The sequence below is a fragment of the Ambystoma mexicanum genome, chromosome 12, assembly GCF_040938575.1.
Source record: "Ambystoma mexicanum isolate Mex_15411 chromosome 12, UKY_AmexF1_1, whole genome shotgun sequence".
Classification (NCBI taxonomy): domain Eukaryota; kingdom Metazoa; phylum Chordata; class Amphibia; order Caudata; family Ambystomatidae; genus Ambystoma; species Ambystoma mexicanum.
The window spans coordinates 422533399-422559017 of record NC_090936.1 but is presented as its reverse complement, the minus strand read 5'-3'; the positions used below and the strand labels follow the sequence as shown (position 1 = coordinate 422559017).

The window sequence follows — 25619 nt, the reverse complement described above, 5'->3', positions numbered from 1 at the left end:
AAAGAGCTGGGAAAGTTATGGGGCTCCACTGAAAGGGGAGATCACAGAGGAACTGGGAAAGCACTGCACCTTTGAGACTGCTGCCAGGAGGAAGGCTGTGCAAGCCTTGAAGCCTTGGAGAGGAAGGTTGAGCGCTGCTTCTACATACAATCCATTGAGAGAGGCTGGCCAAAGCATTGAAAAACAACTTTGAAACCATTTTCTTTTGGCTAACTGTAGAACCAAATCCTGAGGCTGTCCAACAAAAATAAAACAAAAACCTGGTGAGGCGAGAGAAGAAACCCAGATGCATGGCAGGAGGATGAGAACCTGGTCTTCCAAACAAGGACAGAGATTGAGGTGGGGAGAGTTACTATTTCTAACCGATCAAGACAAAAGTCAGAGAGGCCTGAGGGAATTGTTCAAGAGAATTGTTGAGGAGATTGTTGGAGGCAAAGAGTCCGAGGCTATGGTGAGGTCTAGAAGAGGAAGTTGTACAGAAGAAATGTCTGGGCAATCCAAATGTTTAGTACCCTTGCCAGTGTAGTACCAGGGAACATTGTGTGTTTTGTTTTGTTATAGAGCAAGGCTGGACATTTGTAGAGGAACATTAGGAACAGACCTTTGAACATTGAGTTTGAAAGTATACTTTTTTTTCCCCGGAGGCTAGATGACATATTAAGGTTAGGTTTGGGACATTTCTGTTGGCCATCATTTTGAGGCTTGGATCATTGGAATGGGGTGTCCCAGGAGTTTAATGTTCATCTTATGTTATGCTCACACTTCTTGTTTCTATTTTTGGAAGGATTTACCACAGCCCTCTTGGAATCACATTCTCCTGATGGACTGAACAGGTTACCCTGCATGGGCGATGGGTCGGGTGGGAAAGCTTTCACAACTCCTCTTCAACATGTGTTTGCCAACAGCAGTAAAAACATTTCCTTTTTACAGTGACGTCATCTTTAAAGCCCCTTTTCAATGTTCGTATGGATAATATCACTGCCGAGGCTATGACTGTATGTCTAGCAGCTAAAGATCATCTTGCAATGGGCTGGTATTTACTGAGGGCATGCAGAAGATCTAAACATACCCATTAATCCAAGGGGGCCAGTGACAGGCCTTACGGTTCTGGTTGCACATATGAGTTATGTTGTTTGTGTTTGTGCTACTATTAGATCCCCAAAAAGTCAAGGATAGCGAGTTTATTTTGAATAACACTCGGGGGTGAAATTTGGCCCTATTCGACATATCACACTTTTTGATTCTGTGGGATTTTTCTTCTGGCGCTAGTAATTATTGCACCTTTAGAATTTTAGCATTTTGTAAAGATTTAACTGTGATTAATGTATATTTATTCTAGTAGAGTTTTAGAATATATGTTTGTATTGTGTATTGACGATTTGCTTAGTAATGATCTGCAATCAAGTTTACTTGTAGTACCAATTGTTTTTACTTTTACTGTATTTGTTTGGGTTTGCTTTCATGGCAATTTGCCGGAAAAAAAGCATGCACGATCTAACAATTTTAAAGTTATTTCCATGAACATCACCGGCCTAAAACATTAGATCAAGAGAAAATAATAATTGCAGTATTTATCCATAGGGCCAGATGTGGCATTCACTAAATGGAGCCAGTGGCAAAGCTTCAAAGGGACTGATTTTTGAGTAGGAATAGGGTCAGGAAAGGAATGTGGTTTAACTGGCCCATTCCAAAAATCCTTATTGTACAAAGTGTTACAGATTTGGTTAAGATGGGGAGGGCGAATCATTCTGCCCAAAATCAACATTGGCACCAATACACTGTTAGTGGAAAACAAAGTGGGTTCTGGGAGTCTCTACCAGCACAAACACAGCCCATTGAACTGTTCTTGGGTGTATGGCCCCTGGGAGAGTCTCAACCAAGTCTTTAGCTCACTGTCCCTTTCACAGAGAAGAAATATCCCTGCATATCAGTCTTTGTCCTGCCCAGTGGCAGTCCAGCACCGAAATGCTAGGCAATTCTCCTCTGAACAAGAGTACCAACAGCAACCCCATACACGTGTTTCAGCCTTGTTGGGCATCATCAGTGAGGTGGAGCTGTGCCTCTCTGAGCACAGTGAGCAAGGGGTCCACGTCTGGATTCCCATGGTAATTTAGGGTGAGACCCAAAATTACTTAATATGCAAAACAAAGGGGGTACTGGGAGTCTCTCTACCAGCACGAACGCAGCCCATTGACCTGTTCTTGGGTGGATGACCCCTGTTAGTGAAATCAGTCTATACCCCCATTGGTCCAAAGGCAGGTTTTTTTTCTACCTAAATCAAACTTTAACAGAGCAAGGATCTAGTATGCGGCACAGTGATTAAGCTGGTACACCAGGTATTTCAGCCTAAAGGGGAAGGGACATATAAGCTAATTTGCTCCAAGATCATTGGCTGATGCAAACTTGGGTATTACAACACCCCACGTACTCCTATATATTGTGCCCACGTGTGCTCATATTGATTACTTTCACACCTCAGCCACATTTCTAGATAAAGTGGTTGATCTTAAGATTCTGTTTACATTTTATCCATACTTCGACCTTCTACCAGAAGATGGCGTTAGTCTCTTTAGACACATCGCTGGAAAGCATCTTCTAAATCCAAACCTGTGGTGCTTCTTATACATGGGTAATCGCACAGTGTCATTCACAGGAATGCTTGTGAGTTCCACAAATGCTTCTTGGCAAGTAATCCTGTTACATAAATGCAACATGGAAAAGTGCCAGAAAAAGGTTTTAGAACGTTAGAAAAGGTGGTGAAAGAGCTGTCGCTTGGTATGCGAAAGCCCAGTGTACTCCTATGTAGTATGAACTCAAGAAAGCCAGATATGACCTGAATGCCTACAACACAAAAGAAGCAGAATGTGCATTATTCTGCATTAAACTGAGCAGGGTGAAAAGGCAGGTGGACTTTTAGCTTTACAACTTACGAAACGTTAAATCTCTCCTGGTGCCCCTTTCTTTGTTTCTGATGGCGGCTCACTGGCTTCACACCCCTATGACCGATCCAATCCTTTTGTGACATATGATGGCTCTCTGTTCACTTCTGAGGCTTCTCAAATGCTAAGAAAGGTATGGGACTTCCTGGGAGTATAAACCTTCCCTCCTTAGATGTTGAATCAAGGGACTGTATCAGTGCGCCAATCTCGGAATAGGAAGTAGGGAAAAGCCTTGCGAGATATGGCATCCCTGAGGAAGACCGGTTCCTCCTAGAATTTTGTAAATCCTGTGAGGGGGTCAGTGATATCTTTTATTAACCAGATTTTACAGTGAGGCTGATGCGGCAGGTACTCTGTGTTTTGTAAATAATATTTTTGAAAACCTATTACTAGACTAGCCTTTGAAAGACCACTATGGAGAAAATGTTGATTGTACTTTGGCTTAACACAAGATGGTATGGGAGATGTCATTTTGATGCAAAAATTGCAGACTGTGGAAACAGGAAAGATGGGATCAGATCCAACATTCCCACTTTCCCAAACCTTATCTGTGTCAAATAACTTTGAAATGGAAGTGGAGCCCTCGCACATCCTAGCAGTGTGCTGAATCTGATGTGAGGTTGGAGTTGGGTGTTTTTAAGCAGAAAACAAACCTGCTCAGCACAGACGAGTTTGGGCATGACTGGTGCACAGGATAAATACAATTGTAAGCTATCCAACGTGTTTTCATGATTTTCAGCCACTTTTGTAATTTTGGTGATTTTTTCTTTTTTGAATAATTGAAACAGTCTGTAGAGAATGTGACTTCTGAAACTCAAAAGTGCAATCATTGATGGCCAGAAGATTGCATGCAGAAAATGTGGTATTGCTTTAATTTGAAAACCATTGAACCAGAGGTAAGGTCCAGAGAAAGAAATGCTCACGGATCTGGGACAAAGGGAGGGAGGCTTCGCTTAATTTAAAAGAAATCGACTATTTGCACCAATACACAGAAACCTAATTGATATGGGGCAATTTTGGTCTACAAGATCCAATAAACCCATTATTAAAAAGGGCAGACTTTTGTTGTGGTCCATGAAGTGTGTGTGGCTGAGGCTTTGTAGGGCACAACTACGCAACTGAACTCTAAAATGCCTATGCAGGCTGCAAGCAGGCATCACCCCTAATATGTTTACTAGGTGATTGGACAAAAAGGCAGGCAGCAGATTTGATTATTGTGGTTACATTTGTTATTGTGCCAACACATGCATTTCACAGTGCTAGAGATGGAATGTATGTTCTTCCAAATCAAAGCAGGGTGAAATCAGGAAAACGGCTGATTCTTCATCAGCTTGCCTCTCCTGAGGCTACCCAGATTACATTCCACAGAATCTGGACCCATTTTGGAAAGCTAGAATATTGAAGGTTAGAGTATTTCTGTTTTTGATGAGGGGGTGGCATGAACGTGAACAAAATTAATGTTCCTTAATATTAACTTGCCGTAAAAATTTGGGGAACATTTGGAAATTGCTGGGAAGAGATCCGTTAGATTTGAGGCAGTTGAGGAAGAATACATACATGTGTAATGATTCTCCGATTTAAATGATATTTTCATAGACTAAAGCCATGAATTGTGATGACGAGGAATAAGCTGCTTCCTTGTATTATATTTATTTGCAATTATTGATAAGTTTGCGTAATAAACAAGAACTTTTAATGCTCTACCCCCAGATGTTCCACAGTGTGCTATTTGTCCTTGGCTGTGATTTATAAAGATGGGAGAGCATCCACAGATTTATTGCTCTCGCATTGTTCGCTGGATTGATCACAAATGTTGTTTCTAATCTTTGACATAAAAGAGATGCATTGTAAGCTAGAACATTTGAAGTTCAGTTCATGGGATTTTGTAACTTTTTTTTTTCGTCAGACATGATTAATTTAAGCACTATACCTAGTAGTGTCAGCCATCAGTTGTGTTGTGCACCTCAGCAGCCTGACCGCCTTGGTGCACGGTTGAGTGTGAGAACTTGCTGCAGAAAAGAATAGCAACATCCAACCCAGCCATAATTGGTACTCTCATCCCTTCCTACCCCGCCCCACATCATCTCAGGTTGCTTCTGCTCCATACAGGATATCGTTCATGGTGGGGTCGAATCTAGAGGCTGGACTGCCATCTGCATTAGCACACACAGATCATCAACGTCCAGTGTCTGCTCTTTACGCCTCTCAACAGTCCCCTAAATACTGAGTCATTATGGCTGGCATGATAGCTCATTGAGTTAAGAACTTAGCTACCCATCTGCATAAACTGGAAATCGCAGGCCCTTGTAATATCTTCAACCAAATGTTCATAAAAAATTGGAATACTTACTGCAGGGCATTGATATTTTGATTTTACCGATGTTTATATAGTTGTCTCTTCTATATCGATTTCTCTACAGGTGCAGTTGGCACAATGCCTCAACAACACTTCTTTGACGGGCAGGCTTACTCCATTCCTCTGATCCAACCAGACTTGCGCAGAGAGGAGGCAATCCAGCAGATCGCTGATGCTCTTCATTATCTGCAGAAGGTCTCCAGTGATATCTTCACTAGGTAAAACTCTGAAATGTTAACTTCAACGCATAGTGTGTAGGAAGGGTAGACATCCTTTGTAATTTGCCTGGTCTGAGTGGTCACAAAGTTATGATATTAAAGCTATTAAAGATAAAACTGTTTAACAGAAATATATTAAACCAATGTTATTCATATTCGGTCATGTTGTAGGAAGGCACGTTTTTGAAAAGCCAGTAATCATAATGCGTTGGATCATTTTGATGATACAGGGTTCCTCCATTGGAGGCGTGTGAAATAATGTTTTTACGTTATGTAGTGCATTTGTACCAGATGTTTTGACTGAGCTGTACAAATATCCTTATTTTTGTGACCGAGGCGGTATTGCAATATCCGTTGTCAATCGTATGCCTTGTATTGTCACAACTAACCCGATTTGCGTTATGTGCTAGATATAAGAAGATAGTGTTTTGAGAGCTCTTTTGTTGAGAGCTCGTTTGACTGGTATGAACTGTGGAGGCATCATGAAGCAAGACAAAGACAACAGATTCAAAGTTCAAATAAAATACTTGTATTAACTTAAATATCGTGATGGTGTAAGGCTTAACCTGCCCTATACTAAGGTAGGATTTCCCTACCTAAAAGAAACTAAGGATTGTCTGTGTCCTTGAGATCAACTTAAGTCTTTCTGTGTCCAAAACCTATGCTTGCCCTCACATCTAAAAATGCATAATGTGTGGGAATGTTAGTAACCACAGAAGTAGTGTTCAAAACAAAGTTCTGGGCTTTTTCCAGCTCCTTGGCTTGTATTACAGCCTCTTCCTCAAGTTTAAAACAATTCCACTAAAATGACTTCTGGGTTCCTTTCCCCTTGGATAAGTCTCAACAAGGGTCTTGGGGTTCCCTTCCCCAAGTTCAACACAGTTCCAAAACAAGGTCTTGGGGTTCCTGTCCCTAAGTTCAACACTTTTAGCTTTAAAATTCTAGTCAGTTCTCTTGGCTTTCAATATGTTTTCCAAACCAACTTTACATTCCAAGTAGGGTTACTCTGTCTGGGCGCAGTTGTCGGACCACATAGTCCCCCCACTACTGGTCATACAACCGAAAACCCTTGGCACCTTGTTACAGTTACTTGTTCTCATTAGACTTCCTTGCAGACATATGTTCCCCTCTTTGAACATGCATCAATTGTCTACTTTCAGCCTTTTTTCTCTTTGGCAGTTTCCTTGACTCTGCCATAACGTGACTTTCACCAGTCACTTCGGGAATGCTTTCTTTTTCCCCAACTTGCTATCATACTTCACAATAGTGTTTTATCCCATTTGTTTTCCACTTGCTTTCAAAAGCCCTTATTGCTGGCTTTCCTTTGATTCATACTCATATCATCCATTGACCTCTTGGATTGGCTTTCGCAATTCTCAAATTGCATTTCACTTTCATTTAATTTGTACAGTGTTTTTTATGCGTTACACATAACTTTTCTTTAGTTCGGTATTCAAAATTGCAGGCAATATTTGGCAACTTGTTTAGGTTTCATGAAACGCTCCATTGGTCTCCTGACCCAATAAGCATTCCTGTTTCTCTGATCGGCACCTCCGCATGCCTGAACCCAAGCCCCTGGAGTTCCGCGGCAGGACATTCCCTCACTGCCGCTCACCAGTATCGGACAACTCCGCTGGGTGCCTTTGGTTCTCTGATCTGCATTTGCTTGCTCCCTTTCACCTCATTGGGAGCTTCGGCGTCCCTGCTCACCTCGTCCGAACCTTCCTGCTGTATGATGTGGCTCCCTGGAGTCTTCTGTGCCCGCAGCTCAAGCGTGGGACACACAGCCACATACTTTGCAGGACTCCTGCCCCTCTCACAGCCCGGTTGGGCTGCAGCATCTCTCTGCTTTTTTGTGCAATGCTCAGAGTCCTTTTCACTGAACGGGCTCCTTTCTCCACACGGGACGCCATATCCTGCAAGCTGGGCTCTCTCCAACGGGATTCCCCTTCCTTCTGTCTTCTTTCTCCTTATATACACCTGTAGCCTGTCAACTGGTTGTAGGTTTAAGTACTTTGCCTGACCTCAATTAGTAGGGCTTTCTTGACTAGTATACTAGTGTTTCAATCCTCTTCCTCGTCTCAGTACCAGAGTGGTGAAATTACATGTTAGTGTGTACTGATCTTAGTCGCCTCTTCCTCGTCCCAGTACTATAGTGGTGTGACTGGGGGAAAAGGAGAGTGGGATTGGCAATAGCCTATAAAGGGAGGGGGTGGGTAAGGATGGTTACCACCAGGAAAAGAGGGGCATCATGTGTCACCTGCAGATATCCTATCCCTAAGGACCCTCCGCCCAGGTGAACCTCCCTCGCATCTCCACCACCAGGGTCAGGATCCAAAAGCAATGGCCTTTCCCTGGCCACCTGAGAAGAGGATCCAAGGGGAGTAGGTGTGAGGATGCCCTCAGGTCTTTGTGGAGCTTCCCCATTCCCAAATTGAACCTGCCGAACGGCACTTGTGGCTGTGTGAATGGTTCTCTGGCTCAGGTTCACTTCCCCTCTACCTCCCCAGTGCCCATGGAATTGGCTTGTCGCCCAGTCATAACATCAACCAGTGCTGCCTCGGCTGCTTTCGTCTACCCAGGCTGCACAACCTGAGCTTCGCCTCCCTCCTCCTGGATATGTCGTGTGCTGATCATATGTTCAAGGCAGGTTTCTCGGGTGAGGCCCAACCTGGGGGTCTCCCTGCTGAGTGTGTTTACCTGGGATTTTTCCCTGTCTCGTAGTAATATGCATGAGCTCCCTGGGCCGATGGCAGACAGTGCAACCCTACCTACGTATTTCCCTGCAAGTCCTTAATTCATGACTTTACTACGGTTCATTTTTGTGCCTGTGTTTTTCCCCGCTAGGAGGTGCCCCCTACCTACTTGCTTACTCCCGTAGGTGGTAGGTACACTCCCCTATCTGGCGCTGGAGTAGTACCTTTAATAAACTTCCTTCATTCTGGCTAAAATGCACACCCGCATTCTAAACTCCTCTGACTAATCTCCCATACATTAGACTTGCGTCCACCAAGGGCGGTCATCCAACGGCAATAGACTCCTTACAAATGCCATATTACATTACATATTTGTGTAGTAAGTGTTTTAAGTCAAACACTCGATCAACTTGGAATGAACTCTTCTGAATCCACTCTACATTCAGTTTAATGTATTGTCCTCTTATAATCGATGAATGTAATTTGTTGAGGATGATTTTCGTAAATATCTCTGAGTTGACCGGTCTGGTAGATTTGCAGTATTTGGCTTGCTATCCTCCACAATATTGTAAAAACAGCAAATTGGGCAATGATGGAGAATAGTATGGTTATTGGATCAATTTACCATTAGAAGAACTGTTTAATTATTCAGCAGCGATCATGTTAAAGCTGGGTATATTTAAGTAAGAATTGCCTTTTTAAATATTTTCTCATGTTAAACAATCCATAGTCGCACAATCATTTATTGGCTGATATTTTTCACTCGTAGTCTCCTGTTTCCTAGACTGCAGTGATCTTGTGCCTTTTATAAATGGTCTTGTACCTTTTTTTATAAATGATCTTTTGAAAGTGTTGAATCCAATGTTAACCTATTATATTTGCTTTTATGTTGGTCTGGTGCTTTCCTTCCCCCTCAGGCTGGCAAGGCCTGACATGTTGTTCAAATCTTGGTTTGTTGCTGAATTCATAATGTTTCCTATTGCATTTCCTGCAATAATTTGTACTTGCTAGCAATTTGTTTTTTTGTATGAATCTCTAGAGCTGTTAAGGGGGCCCAAATCACGTTTTTATTCTTTAGAAATTTGAACTCCTCATCAAACCATATATTCGAAGTTTGGGATTTATTTAACTTTCCTTTTATTTAACTTTCTTTTTTTCCTTGAAGGTTTACAAGTCCTTCAAGGTTATATTTTTTTTAAATCGGATTTCCTCATAACTTCTGATTGAATGTTTTGCTGTTTGTAAGACTTTACTTGTTTGTACTCTTGTTGAATGTGATCAGCCCTGCTTTTGGAAAGCCGTGTAGGCAGTCGTCAATGTAGTCCATCATTGAAGTTCGTCTCGAACGTAACTTATTCATGCTCCCTGGCGCACCTGCTTCCAACTAATTCTGGGACGTTCTTTTAATCATTTCAGATTTAAATGTATGGTGTTGGGATTATTATTACATTTGATGTTCCATTGGACCTGGAAGCTATCACAATAAGACCAATGGGGCAACTGTATAAAATGTATTCCATCACTGACTGTGTCCTGGTAAAGTTGAAGGTTGGAACATTGGTTGCCACCACTGGCAGCATGTTGTAAGCTGATAAATTCTTGTAGTCCAAAAGGAAATTGTTCCAGCGCTTCTTCCTTCTCATGGATTGCATGAACGTGATGGAAAAGCCTGGTTTGGCCCTTGAGGTCTTCTTTCATGGTAATCCTCACCTTGCCTTGTCCATGCCATGAGTTCAGTAGTAATCAGCCCAGGAGCTTAAGAGGGCACCACGTTTTTAATTTTTGAAGGGCCAAAGGGTATTTCTGGAGGGCAAAACCAAGTTTCACAAATCTGGACTTAGTTGGGCAAGGCTTGCATTAAAAGGGCTGGGTTCTACCCCTGCATAGATGTCTTAGGCAGATAACTGATTTAACATTGAAGTACTGGCTTTGATGGTAAGTGGGGCATATTCTAATTTAGTTGCTGATGTTTCATGAAGAAAGTTGGTTTTCTTCTATGAAACATTGTGACTATGGGAATATATATTGTGCAGCTTGGATGAATTCTGGCCCATCTACAGGGCCTGTATCTCTTTACAGAACTCAATTTGGTAGCTTATTGTGTTTGAAGTGCTGTCCAGATTTATTTGATGACCTAATTAAAAATATTGTGTAACCAAATGGTTTCCTGATGATTCGAAGTCCAGGTTTTCTGTAGCGCTATTACTATGTGAGATTTGAGGAGCAATACTGTTTTGGAATCTCCTATTTTTTATTTTATTTATTAAGCACAAAGTTATGTTACAAACTTTTGCTTTTCCTAAAATCCTTGAAGCCACTAGATAAAACAACATTCTCAATATGCCCTTCCTGTTTCATTTAACAGTGTGTGCCAAAATACTTTCACAAGCCACACAATTATCATCCTCATTTCAATCCTCTCTCCTTTTAGCCATCGTTCTCTCTCATCCATACTTCATATACTTCATTAGAATCCTCTCTGGGCTTAAGATACTTAGTATTTTCCCTCCCAGATGACCATAAATTTGTCTTTCTTGAACTCTTAGTCCATTCCACTATGGCGCTCCATCTCCGTTTTGAGTAAGGGATTTCAGTATCGGTGCTCCTTTATTGCCAAAAATCCCATTCAAATACAAACCCACCGCTCTTATGGCTGCCTTTGTTTATCCCCCATAGAGGGCTTCCCACCATGCTTCGGCATTCAGGCCGTGAACTTTGTTCAGCTTTTCCAATAATATAGTGGCTCTCTCCTTTCTCAGTTTGGGACAAAACAGTATCAGATGTCGCAGGGATTCCAATTTCTGTTGGCAGAAGCGACATTTGTCATCCTTCACAAGGACATATTTAAACAGCAATTCATGTGTCCTTAGTATGTTTAAGCAGAATCTTAGAATCAAGTCTTGGTACCTCGGACAAGGACATTTTTGGAGGTATTCAGGAGTGATATTTGGGAGACCGGTTTTACTTAACTAGCGGACCAATCCACCACTAGCAGTGCCTCTTTCACCTTCTTTGGGTTATCACACAGAGTTTCAACTGATCAGGCCAAATTATCTAGTAGGGTTAGGCACGCATCTCGCCACTGATTCTAAGGCCAGAAGTCCATGCTGTCGTCTTTGATCTTGATTATTCTGTATTGAGGTGGACTCGAATCTCCTAGTTTTTCCGACATGCCTTCAATATTCCATGATATAATGTTCCAATGTTGACAGTAAAAACCATTATGCCATTTGTCCTTTATTGTTGCCTGTATGCTGGGAAAAGAGGGCAGTTCTGTAGGTGACTTTAGTGTTTGGTGAGTTATATGTTCCTTATGTACTTCCAACTCTTTCACTGTTTTTATATAATGGAATTCAACTATACTGTGTGGTTATTGTAATGCCTACCTTATTTGGTGATTTCTTGTATGCTGGTACTCAGTCATTTTGCTTTCAGCAGCCAGCTGTGTTGTCCTTTCTTCAAGGTGTTCTAGTGTATGCTGTTGCATAGACAGACAAAGGCAGCAGTCAAAATCTATACTGCTGCTATATAGATTTTACTAAAGCTTTTGACTTAGTATCGTGGCCTGACTTGTGGAGAAAATGAATTGCTTGGGGAATAAACCCGACAATTCTATACTTTATCCAGCAACTCTATACGGACACTTCTACAACGGTCCTTTTAAGTCAGACAGGAGTTCATACCAACTATGTCAGGACAAATTGTGGCTTGAAACAAGGATGTGTTTTTTCACCCATACGTGATAATCTTTATATGGCCGATCTACCACAGATATTCCTGACAAAAATCAATCCTCCCAAGATAAATGGAACACACATACCATGGCTGTCCCATGCGGACGACATTGGATTATACCGCACTGCAATAATACTGGGAATTATGTATGTGCTAGAAGCATTACCCTATAGGCTAACAAAATGGCTAGATAGTTTTGAAGGGAAACTATTGCGTACAGTTTTGAACCTCCCGAAATCCATTCCGGTCGAGACTATAAGGCTTGAGTTTGGGCTAAAGTCACTAAGATCATCGTGGCAAATACAAAGGGCACTAATATATAGGAAAATTTGTCCAGCTAGTCCAAATCCAAATCATCTGTTTAAATTATTAGGTGAGGCTTATAGACTGGAGAATAAGAATAATTTTCTGCAGGATTTGAAAAACTCTACCAAAATATATTTGGAAGAAATTGGCCTCTACATAGCAACAATTGGAATTGATCCTAACTTTAAAAAGAAACTCAAAATAATGGCAAACTTGTGGGACAGGAAAAGAAACATTGATATCCTACATACTAAACAAAGGTATAATGAGTTTTCTTCTCAAAGTTTTTCAATATACAGACTTAGCAGCTACTTGAACAAGTTATGTTCCTTAGATCTTAAATATTTTACAATTTATCTGAGGTTCAATCTCTTACCTACAAGAAAATATTGTGCTCACTGGAACAAAGCCCAGGACTTTGATAATATCTGTCGACTATGTCAAATGGAAATCAAGAACAGCAGGCATATACGGACGGCTTGTGTGGCCCTAAAGGACTGCTTATAAAGGCTACGGAAATAAAATAACTCCCCTTGAAGATATCATTGGCGATCAATTTTGGCCTGTGCTTTTTGGAGCAAAATCTGTAGTTATTTTGGCGGCAGCTTGGGCAATTTGGCAGGAGGCGAAAAAGAGACTTGCTGAGTATTCCGTAGAAATAGAAGCATAACATTTTAAGGATTTTGATTGTATTGTATATTAATAAGTTAATTGTACCTTTTTTAGGACTGTTATATAAATGATGTCAAAATTCACTGATTTGATTGTAAAAAGTGTTAAAAGTTTCAAAATTAACTCTGGCATAGTAAATAAAAAGATGTGTTCTATTTGCACTTTAGAGAATTCTTTGAAAAAGTACAGCACCATGGCACTGAATGTTTCAATATGCATTGCATGTGGTCTTGTGTAGGCCCTGTCTGCTACTATTGGTGGCATCTCTGCACTTGGCCCTGTAAGAGAAAAGGGTGATGGGGTTCATTAGTGGAACAGTGGGAAAGTCTGATGCAAAATATGTGTTGTTGATGGGTGTAGATCAGAAGTACCCCATTCCTGAGTGCGGCTCCTAAGTGCCCATCCACTTTTTATGGGTTTAGCTGAAGAAACCTAGGAGTATTTTATCCATGGGGAAGAGCCAAAGATCAAACAGACTATGGTGCTTAAGGTCTGGTTAGGCACTGATGTGGCAGAGTGCGACCGGGCTAAAGAGGAGAGCTTAGTCGTGGCTCTGTTACCTTTGATGTGCTAATGGTTAGGCCTATGATTGCCTTCTCTGGATGGTTTGTATGTGTAGGAGATCTTCAAGGGGTGTTAGTCAGGAGAAGGAAGGAAGGTAGGAGTAGACCTTACAGGGTAAAACAACCTGCAACCCTGCACTCCTTCCCCTGGCCTTTTGTATAAGGGTCCCATTTCTCTAGCTCCCAATGCTACCCCTCCCTCTTTCTCTTTGTTGCATATGGGTAAATTGTACCCCATAAGGATCAAAACCAGCATCTGCGAGTTGGCAAATGAGGGAAAGATTCAGTGTGGCAACTCACACGTTACCATAACGTAATTTGCATCTCAAATCGATTATCTGGATCTGCTGAAAAGAGTTTTATCCCAGAGATGAACGTTTTCAAAGCTGAAACGTCGTAGGGTTGTCGATGAGTATTGGAGTAGAATTCCTTAATATAGAAGGTTTGCAAGAAAAGCTACATCCCCCACTTCGTGCATAGTGGTATTTGGGAAGGAGTCACTGCTGTGTAAGGTTTTCAGAATGTAGATGCCAAGAATGCATATGTAAAACTTTTTTCCCTTTGAAAACGGCGGACCTGTTGGAAGTAAGCATTGCGTGCAATTAATGCAGTTTTTAACCTTTGTGCTCTACTAGCCAGTGTAACTGTTTAAGAGCTGAGGAGGAGAACATTCTTCTTGAAAATGTAAGGAGTGTTTGAGCCAAGGTATTTAGTACCTTCTGAAGAGATGTCTGCAAATAATTTGGTCGACCCAAGCATATACCACATTGCTGAACTCTACGGAGATGAAATATAAGCATTCACTAGGTGCAATTGATGACTGAAAGCAGAGCTGGCTGAAGCAGGTGCCTACAACTTTATTTGTAGTATCATTGTCAGTTGGTTATCAATTGTAACCCCGAGATCACTTATTTATCATTGGCCGGCGCCATATACCAAGAGAAGACAAGGGGTCCCATGTAATGCAAAATGGCCCAAAGGGAAGGCTCTTTTATTTTATTACATTGGGTTTCAGCCTGTTGTTTTTTTTTTTTTTTGTTGTTATCCATCCAGCCAACTGCTGACATGCCCTGGGAGGATAGCTCAGGGGGAACGTGCTCACCTTGGCAACAAGATGATGCGGAACACAGGTTCGATCCCCGGGTCCGGGCTTAGAAACCTCTAGTTATTAAGCGCATTATAAATAACCAATTTCAATACCCAAGGAGTACATTAAGGTTGGCGAAATCCTGCCCATCCATATGTAATTGGATTTGGGTATTGTCTCCATCAGTATAGCACCTCATTCTATATGATTTAAAAATGTGGTTAGCGCCTGGCGGTACAGATTGAAAAGCAACAGTGAAATTGAAGCTCCCTGTGGGACTCGAGAGGTGATGGGAGTATGGAAAGACTCAAAGCCTTCTAGAGTCACAGATTATATTCTGTTATATAGGAAAAATGTTGACCCAACGTAGTGCAGTACCTGTGATTCAGAAGCACCAATGTCTCCATAGGAGAATGGAGTTGTCAATTGTATCAAAGGCAGCTGATGGATCCTGCAGGAGCACCTCTGAGACTGTTGCAATATATCATTCTTGATATGATATGATAGTTTATTTATAAAACGCCTATACACAATGTGTTTCAAAGCGCTTCAAGGCAAGGGAGGGAACAATGGAAAATACAATGACATTCTTACAGGCCATGAAAAGTAAGGATGTGAAATTAACTATCCTTCTCGGCCTGACGACATTTCAGATAGTGCAAGAGCTAAGAAATAGATAAGGAAGGAGAGCGGGAGAGTGGGAAGGAAATGGAAACAGACAGGCGACTACCGTACTAGGCCTGACGACATTTCTGATAGAGCCGGAGAAAAACAAAAGGTGAGTGAGGGGGGTGCAGAAAGTGAGGGGAGGAACAAAACAAGCGACTAAAAGGGGGGGGCATTAAGGGGAGGTGGGAGGAGAAAGACGAGGTTGCTATCATACTAGGTCCAGGGACAATTCTGATAGAGTAAGTGCATAGAAGAAAGTAAGGGGAGGAGATGGGGAGTAGGGATAGGAGGAGAGAAAAGAGTAAGCAGTCAAAAAGAGTGTCAAAGCAAGGGGGGAGAGCGAATACAATTGCAGAAGTCAGTAGTAACACATAATGTTGCAAGCCAGGATACAAGATGAAGATGGGAACAGCATGATTCAGGGCCACCATAAGTACAAGATGCAAAGGAAGTCCAGCATGAGAGTTGAGAAAAGGTGATGCACTGTGAATCAATGAAGTCCATAAAAGTCCAATCCAGCATTGGCCCCAAGACCGTGATGGTGAAATCGGAATGTATCAGGACAGACTCCTGCAAAAGTTTATACCATCACAAACTATCAACGTTTAACTTGACTGCATTGGTGTCGAGTATGTACCATATGCAGGGCTAGAAATGTCACGTTGCAAGTTACTAACCAGGCATATAAAGCACCTTGCCCACTCTGTTCTCCACACGCACACAGCACACCATTTCCTACATGCTAATAGTCCATAATCACTTGCTCGTGACAAGTGTGAATGTTGTTGCTTGAATACAGAGAGTTAAACCTTCTGGATGACTGCAATTCCTGTGGTGCCTAAAAGTGGGTTTCCTCCTAAAAGCCATCATTCAGGAGAGACCCTGTCCCATCAACAGCCAACCAAAATATGTCCTTCATGCATGTTGAGCAGGCCCTTCATGACCACCCCGTGCCTCACCCACTCCCTCCCTCGTGGCCAACTGTTGACTCGACTCCAGGCCCAGCCCTGATGAAAATCCTAGAATCACTAGAACTCTCTGTGGAACAATGCAGTTGCCCGAGACTTCCTGCTATGGTCAACGCTCCCTTTCCTGGTACCAATAGGGTTCTCTACTACTGAATCAAGTTAAAGCCAGTCGGAGTACGACCCATTTGAAGGTATGACCATTATGATTTTGCAGAGGCTGTTCTTATTGGAAAGCTACCTCATTTAAGGGACGCAAAAGATAATGATTGGAAGAACTTTGGACTTTTATCTTGCATTCATTCATTTAGTTCCTTGTAGTAATAAATCAGGCAGGAGTTACAGGCGGATTTGCAAGGACTTGATGAACTGTTGGTTAATTCTGTTGAGTACTGATTCTGCAGTACACCATCTAGCAGAATGCAAAATGTTCACTCGCCGCTAGCCAACGTCTACTGATAATTGATTCTTGGTTGAGAAATAATGTGTTGTGTGCGTGTATAGAATTGAGGGGCAAGTTACTTTTTTTCGCTGGCTAGTAGCTTCCAACTTGACATTTTGTCAAGAATACAGAAGTTGCCTAAAACGGCTTTTCAGTTTCCTCTCCATAATAGTTCAGAAGACTTGTAGTGGGGTTCTATTACTGAAACTATTTCCTCCTTTTATGCAGAACTAGCATATGTGATGAAGATCAGACGTTAAGCAAAGGCCACACGGTTTCTGATGGAGCAGCAAGGCTCACATTGCCTCTACTGGCTGCATTACCCAACTATGATCTTTAGCATTTGAGAAATGAATCTACCCTTTCCTGTAGGAAGGGGTCCATTGCTGAGCATCTGTTCAAATAATGCAAAGCAGTCGGGTAATGACTTCAAGGGTAAGCTGTGGGGACCAGTGCTATTTGCAGCATGTACTTATAATTGCCACAATGAAAATTAAAATAAACTACTACATTTCCCCTAATAAGGACACATCTAAATCAAGTTGAAACCCTTGTGCAATTACTTGCCAGTGTTGATGGCCTCAGTCCTATGCATTTGGAAACACTTTTGCCTTAGAGGAAAGACCAATGTATGCTCATGGGGGTCTGAGAGTAGTAGTTACACTCTGGGTAACCGCTACTCCACTCCCTACTGATAGGCAAATACTTGAGAGGTGTATTTGGGCTTAAACTTGAAAACCCCTTTTTCCACACAGACATGAATGTAGGTCTCCTATTTGGACCCAGTAAACAAGTGGGTTTTCAGATAGGCATACGCTGGATACGAACTAGTTATATCATCTGAACTTGTATGTATCAGTTTAAAGTGAGGAACTCTTGCATTTTCTGACTTTTTTTTAACATATGTAAAATCCATTGTGCCCATTTAATTTGCATTTACAATGGCTGATGTGGATTCCCTTATAGCATACCACTCGGCTTTTAATTAGCGTGTTCTCTTCCCATCTACTTGGAGATTGCCCTGGAACAGTTGTTTGCATCAGCTGTTTTGGCATTTCGCTCTATTCCTACCTAATTGGAACACCCATGCAATTAAGCCAGCCTTTGTTGAAGGCTCAAACATCCTCAGGTGCCCAATGCCACTTGAGAGTGAAGTTTTCAAGATGAGAGCACATGTTTGCAGTGCCATCATCTGGCTCCTGTGAGATAGGGCAGCTGCACCTTATTTGCAGGAGGAATAGCCTGATATAAACAGTATGCTCAGAAAAGGGCAAACTGAAGATTAATTTCAGGAGGAGAAGGGGCCCAGGTTGGCTATACACAGATTGGAGCTCATTTTCGTTAGGGGCGTAACATAAGAAATCTACGTAAAAGCCTTGCGCAAGGCTTTTACGAAGGTTTCGTACCTCACGCCCATTTTCATACATTTGTGTGGCGGAGAGGAGCGGTGGAATACAGCTTGCATTTCCACCTCTTCCCTTATCCCCTGCCATAAAAACGCTCCAACATTTGCACCTGCATGCATTTTCATGCCAGCGCAAATGCTTCGTCCCTATGGGGTCGCCGGCTTTATGTGCCAGCAAAAAGCAGGTAGATCCCCATAGGGATTTATTGTAAAAGCTGCATGCCGTGCGTACATGTCAGGCAGCATTTACTTCATTTGCACGTCTAAGTGAAAAAGTGTAGGGCAAAAGGTGGTGTACATACTTGTATGCCACCTTTTGCCCTGAACGTGTGTGCTCCGCTGTGCAAATGACCAAAATTCTGTGCCAGGGACCTGCCTAAGAAGTGTATGTATACATGTAACGGGTCACTGCCAGTGAATTATGTGCCTCAATAAAATGAGCACCATTGTGATTGTGGCCAGAGACATATTTGATCATCCAGTGGCTTTATCTTGAATACTTTGTGTACTTTGATCTTGGCAGTATGAACATAAAACAGGATCTTACTCCAGTGCATGGCCCTCTAGCAGGTATGTGTTCATGTTAGGAAGATAGTTTTAGGCTAACTAGTTTGGTGGTGGTAGGGCTACTTTGAGTGCCAAATTAAAATAGCTTTTCTATGTTATGCAGTGATAACAGGAGTGTCTAATCCGCTGACTAAATATTTTCTTATTGTTTAATGAAATTGTAATTTCTTGAAAAAGAAAACAGAAGTGCTATTAAAGGGAGAGGTATGACAAAATGTGTGGTTACGAAGGACATGTGATCTTTTTTGCAGTTGACCTGAAAGATAAGAGATTCATCGTAAGAGATCAGATATTTAGTGCTTATCAAGTGAGGCTGAGTCCCAGGAGATGCAAGGGTTGATAGTGGAGCGATCCTTGTGTAAGTTGCTGTTCATTAGCCAGATCAAGGTTGACTAACTATGTAGCCAGCAGGGCAGATGTAGGAGTGTGTGCTTTCAGTAAGTTAGTGGAAGAACATAGGCTGCTTATGATGCAGAGGGCGACACACCAGACCTCTTGTGGCTTACACCTTATAGAGGATTTACAGACTCTACACGGATTGAAAGCTAAAACTATAGAGTAGTCTTATAATTAGAATGAAGTGTGCAGGAAAATGTTGTGTGTGTGAAGTGTAAAGGAATCCATTGAAAATAAATATGTTGAGGGCTCTCACCCGGAAAGTGGATTGGATTGCCGTAAAAGCGATTCACAGTATTTACAGTTCATAAGAGAGGTTTGTTTTGATGTTAAGATTTCCCCTGGGATGAACTTCAAACTATAGTGATGTGAAATGATGAATGGCCAATAGTCGAGTAGGTTTAGTTAAGTTTATTATTTATATAGCGCCGCCTGGCCGTGGGGCATCCAGGCGCTTGGCATGGTTACAAAGTAGCCAAAGTATTGCAAGCATGGTAAAAGTAGGTACACATTACAGGTAGTATAGACATTATGAAACAGTTACTGATAATATATACATTATAACGTATTTACAAGGTTTGAACTTGTGCAGATTATACAGGCAGTATGTACAATTGTATGATAATAGATTGGTGTTTTAGGCTTCTTTGGTCAGTAGCCAAATTTTGGCACTGTGTCTGAATCAGTGAAAGTATGGTTCGGATCTGAGATCGGCTGGTAGTGAGTTCCAGAGTTTAGCGGCAAGCACAGGGAAGCTTGTGCCGCCTGCTTTTTGGAGCTTAAATGTAGGGATATTTAAGCAGTGTGTTTGGGCTGATCTAGTTGGGCGAGATGGGGTGTGATGCATGAAGTTGTCTGAGAGGTATCTAGGTGCTTGGTTGAATACGCATTTGTGTGTGAGAGAGAGTGTTTTATATTCAATTCTCTGAGGTATGGATAGACCTTGACGGGAGCGTCTGGCGTCAGAAATGTGCTCGTGTTTGGGTATGTTCATAGCTGCTCTTAGTGCGTTATTTTGGATAACTTGAAGCTTGTTGATGTTCTTTTGGCTGGTACCCAGGTAGAGAGCGTTGCAATAGTCTACTTTGGAGAGTACTAATGCTCTGGCTAAGGTTGTGCAGTTGGAGGTTGAGAGGTAAGGTCTACTGGCATTGATGAGCTTACATGTGTAAGCGGTGGCGGATGAGATGGCGTGGATTTGTCTTGTCAGTGTAAAGGAGGAGTCAAGGTAAATCCCAAGAGTTTTGACGTTGTTGGAGACAAATGTTGTTGCTGTCGATGGTAAATATCTGGTAAAGTTTGTCGAGTTTATTGAGTCTGGATTGGGAGCCTAGGAGCAGGAGCTTGGTCTTTTCGTCGTTGAGGCAGAGGCTGTGTTTGGCCATCCATTCTTGGATAATGGAATAAATGTTGAGTACTGTGTTGTCGGTGGAGTAGTCACCTGTTAGTGGGATGAGTATTTGAGTGTCATCTGCGTAATTGGTGTAGATGACACCCAAACTGTCCAGTATGTTGAAGAGGGGTTTTGTAAACACATTGTATAGTGTGGGGGAAACGCAGGAGCCCTGGGGGACGCCACATGCAACGGGGGCTGGTTCGGCAGAGGCTGTGGGAGCAAAGACCCTCATGTATCTGTTATTCAGGAAGGACTGAATCCAGGCATTGGCCATGTCGGAGAATTTCGCTGCTGAGGCTAGATGTTTGCAGACAATATCATGATTTACCAAGTCAAAGGCGGCCGACAGGTCGAGGAGGAGAAGAAGGGCTAGTTTGCTGTTGTCTTTGAGGTTGTGCATTTGTGTCTTGAGATCGATCAAGGCTGTCTGTGTGCCGTGTTTGGGGCGGAAGCCTGATTGTCTTAGTCCTAGCAAGTTAATTTTCTCTAGATGGTTCTGGATCTGCAGATGGGCAGCTCTGTCAAGGATTTTTAGGAGGAAGGGCACAATAGTAATAGGTCTGTAATTCGTGGGGACACTGGGGTCTAGCATGGGTTTCTTGAGTAGAGGTAAAACCCAGGAATCCTTTAAGCTGTTGGGTACTATGCTAGATGTGAAGGATGAGTTTATAAGAGATGTTATGAAAGGGGCAAGATTTTTAGCCGCGTCTTTGATAACTGGAGCAGGGCAGATGTCACCTTGACATTATGTCTTCAACCTCTTTGGTAGTGATGGTGGAGAACTCGAATAGGTTGTTATCGTCCATTCGTGAGGTGTGGGTGGGAGACATGGGATTGTCTGCGAAAGTGAGGCTTTCTTTCTTTGACTTAATTTTGGCTTGTAACATAGCAATTTTGCTAAGGAGTGCTTCTTGTATGTTGGTACACCAAGAGATGTCTTTGGTAAATGTGTCTGGGATGGGAGATGGAGACTCGAGGTCTCTCAGGATGCTAAAGAGCTCTTTGGTGTTGGATTTGGCGTTGCAGATTCTCTCATTGTACATGGTTTTTTTTGTTTGGATGATTGCTGACTTGTAAATATTGGAGGCTAGGCAGTAGGATGTTTTATTATTAGCGGAAGGGTTTCTGAGTTTATCAGTGAAAGAGTTGAGAACAGGGGTGTTCTGAGAGGCATGACTCTTTGAGAATATACCCAGGAGGAAAATAGAATTCCTGATAACATTTTTCTATTCCAAATATATATGGTTTGTATTTAAAGCTTTTATACTTCAAAATCACACAATCAGTACAAAATGTACTCCTAAAATCAGTCATTCTTAACTAATCTTTAAAGATTAAAATGTTTAAAATGACCACATTCATCTAAGTGCTCATATAGTATATATACAAAATGAATGGGTACAATAATCATCGATGTTTGATTGCCATTCAACAGTCTAATCCACAATTAATCTGTAAATACTTCCCCCAGATTTTTGACAAACTTCGATACAAATCTTATCCTAAAATCATGTGTTTTTTCACAGTGCATGAAATAATGTTTGATTGTTTCCATCTTTATCTTACAAAGCCTACAACTCCTGATAGTTTTGCACATGAAGGAGACTCTGAGATATCTATTTGAGTCGGGCCGTGAGAGTAGCTAGGGTTAAGGAAACTAAAATATTCAGACTTAAAGGAGTGACGATGAATTTTCAACAACAACCGGTGAGACAATGAAGATTGTATGATAAACACATGAATGTAAGTTTCAAAAATGAAGGGTGAACCGGCGAGGGGTTAGCGAAAGGTAAAATCAGTAAGAGTACCTAGGGAAGAAGCCAAGATCTGTGCAGGACTAGGTGCTAGAATATTAGCATTATATGAAGGTATATTTAAATCAAAAATTTGGAGTGAGTGTGGTAGTAATTGTTCATTTGTCAGTTTAGGCTCTGGGTTGCAAAGTGAAGATGTTTCATTGGATAAAAAAAAGTCCTTCAGTGTACACAAAATGTTTCCAACTTGAAGATAACTATGAACATTTCAGCAAAGCAAAGAAAAATGAATCTCCAGAATGGAGAGAGGATCTCCCGTTTGCATGCAGTGTCCCGGTGGTTTGTGAGCACCGGTGTACACTAGGAGTGAGGGAAGCTCCTTTCTTGTTCGGCACGGGCCACGGGAAACCAGTAGCAGGTTGACATCCAGGAGGCAGCAGAGGAAGCAGAACAAACGGATGTGTATGCCGAAACCGGTGAGTTTACCATGGTTGGATAATCCCGGTATGCTCCTTAATAGACTGCTGTCTACTGATAATAATTTTGAGAACCAAAATAAAATAAGGTTACATTGGCGTAATAAGAACTTGGTAGAAAGACCAGAAAAGAAAGGTTACAATCATTACTATCAAAGCCAACATCATTGCCAAGGTAATGGGGGAGTAAGGGGATAATACTGAAGCAAGTGAACCATAAACAACATTGCCAAAGTAAAGAGAGGCAATACTGCACAAAGCATTTACATCCCAGTGGCAAATTGACAGGAGAACATTATTGCAGAGAGATTGTAACCATTATTTCCGTAGAGAGGAAAGGCAATATTTAAGCAAGATATCAACAAGCATTGCCCCAGTCAAGGAGGGGCACATGCAATAAAGAAACATTATCAGCAGTTATTTGATGTGCAAGTGGGAAAGCAGTGGCAGGAGAGAAGCCCTTCTGATAGTGTCAAGGAAGAGAGGAGCATAACCTGCATTGCGAGTGGCAAAATCAACCGTGGAACAAACGGCACCAATGTGTAACATGTTTTCCTAGAAGGAGTTGTGAATTTTGATGTTGATGAAAGTCGTAGACTTTTCCATAAGGTCTGAAGTAAACTGTACCACAAAATACTTGTAGTGTTAGGAGCTTTTGTCCTGGCAAGTGAGTATACCAAGATTGGGACGTTTTAGTGGTAGTCCTGGCAGGTTAGTGTACCAGGAAGAAATCATTGAAGTACTGTGTTGTGGTTAAAGGTTGTGGTGAAGATGATGTGGTAAGACCATTAAAGTGTTTCATAAGATGTGGCAAGACACTGCTGTTTCATGGATTGTGGAATCCTCCTGACAACACATTGTATAAACAACAATGTTTGTTTCTTAAGAAGAATGATGAACTCTTTGCTATAAGTGGAGAGATAACTTGTCATCTAGTTGAACTGCTGGTTGAAATCGAAGTGAAAGGCGGAGCAAGTAGTACTTTATGATCAGAACTTGGCTAAAAACAGAACTTTCTTATTTGAACTTTTGATAATCCTGCTTTGAATCGATCTGGGGAAGGGGATCCAACCCAGGTTACAAGGATACATGGTTATTCGGTTTATGTTGAACATAACTTATTTCCGTTCTATGTCAATTGCGATATATTCCCTTTATAAGTTTGATATATGCATAAGTGTGAGGGACCGATTCCTTTTATTAGAGTTTCCTTTAGCTTTGATAGGCAGGGTAATCCTCTTTAGGTTAGGGATAGTGAGGCATTTGTCAAACGCTTTTTGAGTTTATAAAATGGCCTCATGTGAAAAACCTTTACCAAGTTGTCCGCCTCACATTTCTGACCCCTTACACAGTGCTCTAAATACTTTTTTGAAGTAGGAGTATTTTACTTGCTATTTATTTTTAATTGGGTTTAAAAAAGTCTTTTTTTTAGGGATTCAAAAAGTAAATGTCATTCATAAAGGGGGCATTTTTTTAAGCATATAAAGGTATGTTTTAACTGTAAAGCAGAAATGTTTTCATAATAAATACACTTTACACCTACTTATTAATGCACCTTAAAAAATACACGTTTACCTCTTTAGATCAGGCATTAATAGTTTCTTCCTGTGGCTCTATGTCTACTACTGATCTGTACACATTTGTTGAGCTGTGTCTGAAAGCAGGGGAACAGGCACTTTATGGGTCTGTTTCCTATTTTTGGTATTTTTTACTCCCTGTTTTTCTTTTTTGGGAGTATTTGCCCATTTCTAGGGAGTACAAGTGGCTGATACACCCCTTTTCTGTAGGGCTGCCTGTAGCCACACATCTTGAATTTATCAGTGTGTGCCATGTACTGTCCCAAATGAGACCTGATTAAAGAGATGATGTATCTGGAGTCGAGTTCCCCAGAGTATTCAGAGTGAAAAATATGGTATGTTGGAAAAAACATTAATTGGGTGCAAGAGGGGGCTTGCCGAAAGAGTCTGTTAATAGTTTTGCTCTGTGACCCGTATAGTGATCTGTTGTTCCTAAACTAGGTTTGCATTGTAGAAATATACAATAGAATAGGTATTTAATTTCTTTTTAAATAAAGTGTTTAGGTTAATCTAACAAAAAGTAAAGTCTAAAGAGCTTGAAAACAACAACGTTAAGGTACAAACACTCACTTTATATTCTTGCAAACTTAACCTTGAAACTCAAAATATAATGCTGTATGAAGTACATTCACTGTATGATCTTGGAACTGTACAAAAAGTTAATAATGAAGAAGATTGGATAACTATTTCAGATCTCATTCGACCCCAGAGAAAATAAAACAAACACTGTATGATCTTTGGACAACATGAGAAAGTGGTAATGCCAGAATTATTAAGAAAATAAGGCCAATTCTGAATCCATGTAAATCTAATGAGGGATCAAATAAAAAGGAAAAGGAGAAAAAACATAACCAAGAGTAAAAAATATCAAGCCTAACCAACAGACATTTGATGATCTATTTCAATTAATTTACCAGTTTGTTACACATTATGATTGATTTGCACATACATATTTTTTAATACAATATTGAGAATAATATATATTTGAATCACAAAATACTTAATTGAATAGCGCAAATAGTATCTGGATTTTCTAACAAAACCCTGCTGGTGACTGCAACCACCTCTTCTTTCAGTCTCAACCCCACCTCACCAGATGACTCCAACCAATCTCCTCCTTAGGTCTTAACCAAATCCTGCAGAGAGGACTTCAGCCACGGGAAAAAATGTCAGGTTGTAGGCCTGGGGGTGTGGCTTAACAGCCATGGGATAGGCTGTGTTTCTTGGGGATTCCCGGGGATCCGAAATTATCCTGGAACGCTCGTGAGGAGGAAGAGGCGTTCGTAACCTGTAAACGGCCCCACATGTGCGTGAACGTGTGATGCACGTGAAGCACTAAGCTGCAGCTATATCGGTGACACAATAAGAGTTATGCACCATATAAAATGATGGAGTCCTGA

The 25619-nt window shown here is 41.4% G+C and overlaps 1 protein-coding gene across 2 annotated transcripts in view; it reads left to right on the top strand.

Annotated features, from left to right (window-relative positions):
• The window catches only part of WASHC1 (WASH complex subunit 1), an 820361-nt gene that overhangs the window by 181510 nt on the left and 613232 nt on the right, over positions 1 to 25619 (top strand). For both annotated transcript variants that reach the window (XM_069628575.1, XM_069628574.1), the window contains exon 2: positions 5360 to 5513. In XM_069628575.1, coding sequence (XP_069484676.1) covers positions 5374 to 5513 — 140 coding nt within the window. In that variant the 5' untranslated portion in view covers positions 5360 to 5373. The remainder of the gene's footprint in view (positions 1 to 5359; positions 5514 to 25619) is intronic.